This window comes from Equus caballus, chromosome 1, assembly GCF_041296265.1.
Source record: "Equus caballus isolate H_3958 breed thoroughbred chromosome 1, TB-T2T, whole genome shotgun sequence".
NCBI classification, from domain to species: Eukaryota; Metazoa; Chordata; class Mammalia; order Perissodactyla; family Equidae; genus Equus; species Equus caballus.
The window spans coordinates 185825834-185828021 of record NC_091684.1 but is presented as its reverse complement, the minus strand read 5'-3'; the positions used below and the strand labels follow the sequence as shown (position 1 = coordinate 185828021).

Sequence of the window (2188 nt, the reverse complement as noted above, 5' to 3'; positions counted from 1 at the left end):
TTCCCGTTCCAGCTCTCAGATTGTAAACGAGTGTCCTTTTATGGGTTACCTACTGCCATGTATTTCACATTTTTGTGCTTTTTGTTGGTAATTTAAAATGATCCCCAAGCAGAGTGCTGAACTGCTGTCCAGCATTCCTCAGCACAAGAAGGCTGTGATGTGTCTTTGGGAGAAGATAGATGTGTTAAATTAAATAAGGTCCATTCAGGCGTGAGTCTTAGTGCTGTTGGCCACGAGTTCAATGTCAACGACTCAACAACATATCTTAAAAAAACTGTCTTCAAACTGAAACACACATAAAAAAAAGCTTATGTATTGATCAATTAAGGAAAACATTGTGACTACAGGCTCTCAGGACCTAACACTGTGCTTCTCCCAGGACCGGTGTTTCAGTATTCACTAATTCAGTGTTGCAGTGACTTCACAGAACACAACTACTGCAAATAATGAGAACCGTATACGAATATACAGCAATATGGAGGGATATATATCAAGATATTAATAGTGGTTATCCTTAATAATAACAACCTGGTGGATTTTAATTTTCTCTTTTATACTTTGCTATATTTGCCAGATTGCCTATCAGCAACATGTATCATAGATATAATTGAGGAAAAGTTAGTTATATAATAAATAAATGTAAGACTTTAAGAAATAGATTATGCCGACAGTCTTCGTCGGAGTTGCCGAGGTTTCCTGCTTCAACAGTGCTTGAACGGAACCCGGCGCTCGCTCCCCGCCCCGGCCGGCCACCCAGAGTCAGCCCTCCTTCACCTCCTCACAGCGCCCTCGGCCCGCCGCAAGGCTCCCGCCGCCGCTCCAGCGCCGCCCCGCCGCCGCCGCCCTCTCCTCTCCTCAGCCGTCCGCCATGACGACCGCGTTCCCCTCGCAGGTGCGCCAGAACTACCACCAGGACTCGGAGGCCGCCATCAACCGTCAGATCAACCTGGAGCTCCACGCCTCCTATGTGTACCTGTCCATGTCTTTCTATTTTGATCGCGATGATGTGGCTTTGAAGAACTTTGCCAAATATTTTCTTCACCAATCTCATGAGGAGAGGGAACATGCTGAGAAACTGATGAAGCTGCAGAACCAACGAGGCGGCCGGATCTTCCTTCAGGACATCAAGAAACCAGACCAGGATGACTGGGAGAATGGGCTGAAGGCAATGGAGTGTGCATTACACTTGGAAAAAAATGTGAATGAGTCACTATTGGAACTGCACAAACTGGCCACTGACAAAAATGACCCCCACTTGTGTGACTTCCTCGAGACTCATTACCTGAATGAGCAGGTGAAAGCCATCAAAGAATTGGGTGACCACGTAACCAACCTGCGCAGGATGGGGGCCCCCGAATCTGGCATGGCAGAGTATCTCTTTGACAAGCACACCCTGGGAGAGTGTGACGAGAGCTAAGTCTCAGGCCAGCTTCCCTCAGCCACCGGGTGACTTCCCTGATCCACCGAGGCAGTGCATGCATGTTGGGGTTACCTTTACCTTTTCTATAAGTTGTACCAAAACATCTACTTAAGTTCTTGGATTTGTACCATTCCTTCAAATAAAGTAATTTGGTACCCAAAAAAAAAAAAAAAAAAAAGAAATAGATTATGCCAATTAAAGACTTTAGTAACATTCAGGAAGTCGTGAAAGGTGGGCACTAATGTTTCACCACCCAGGTGAGCACATGAGCTCTCCCTTTGGAGTGGTGGGTGGGGCCTAGTAGAGAAAGCTGACTGAGTAATATTGTGTTTACTCATAGAAACAAAACTTCATTCTATTCACAGTCAAAATCGTGGAAGGGAAAATTCTTGTTGGCTCACCTCTTTCAGCCCATCTTCAAATAGAGCTTATTTATGAGCTGGGAGCTGAAAAGGACGGCGAATCCTTGCCTTGTTCCCACACTGATGCTTGGTGGTAGAGATAACAAAGCTGCTGTGGGCCTCGCATAGCCAACCCATCCCACGTCACACAGTGGTCAGGCTGCGCTTCAAGGAAACGTGGTATGCGAAAGTCAACGCTAAGACCATGAGAAGAGCATTGCAGGATTCTGACAGTCTCACCCCCTGGTTCTCTCTGGGGATGTGTGTTGTCAACACTTCACCCTCACATTACTCATAGGCGATAGCAGCTGTGGCAACATTTTTTCATCCTTGGTTTTTTTCAAGTCCCCTGAGAACCATATAGAAC

At 46.3% G+C, this 2188-nt stretch overlaps 1 protein-coding gene across 1 annotated transcript; it reads left to right on the top strand.

Annotated features, from left to right (window-relative positions):
• Positions 1–661: 661 nt before the first annotated feature.
• LOC138918815 (ferritin heavy chain) lies at positions 662–1602 on the top strand. The gene has a single exon (XM_070242123.1). The coding sequence runs from the start codon at positions 869–871 to the stop codon at positions 1415–1417; it is 549 nt and encodes a 182-aa protein (XP_070098224.1). The 5' UTR covers positions 662–868; the 3' UTR covers positions 1418–1602.
• The last annotated feature ends 586 nt before the right edge of the window (positions 1603–2188 follow it).

Coding starts and splice junctions, on each gene's coding strand:
- LOC138918815 (XM_070242123.1), top strand. CDS start 869: ATGACGACCGCGTTCCCCTCGCAGGTGCGCCAGAACTACCACCAGGAC.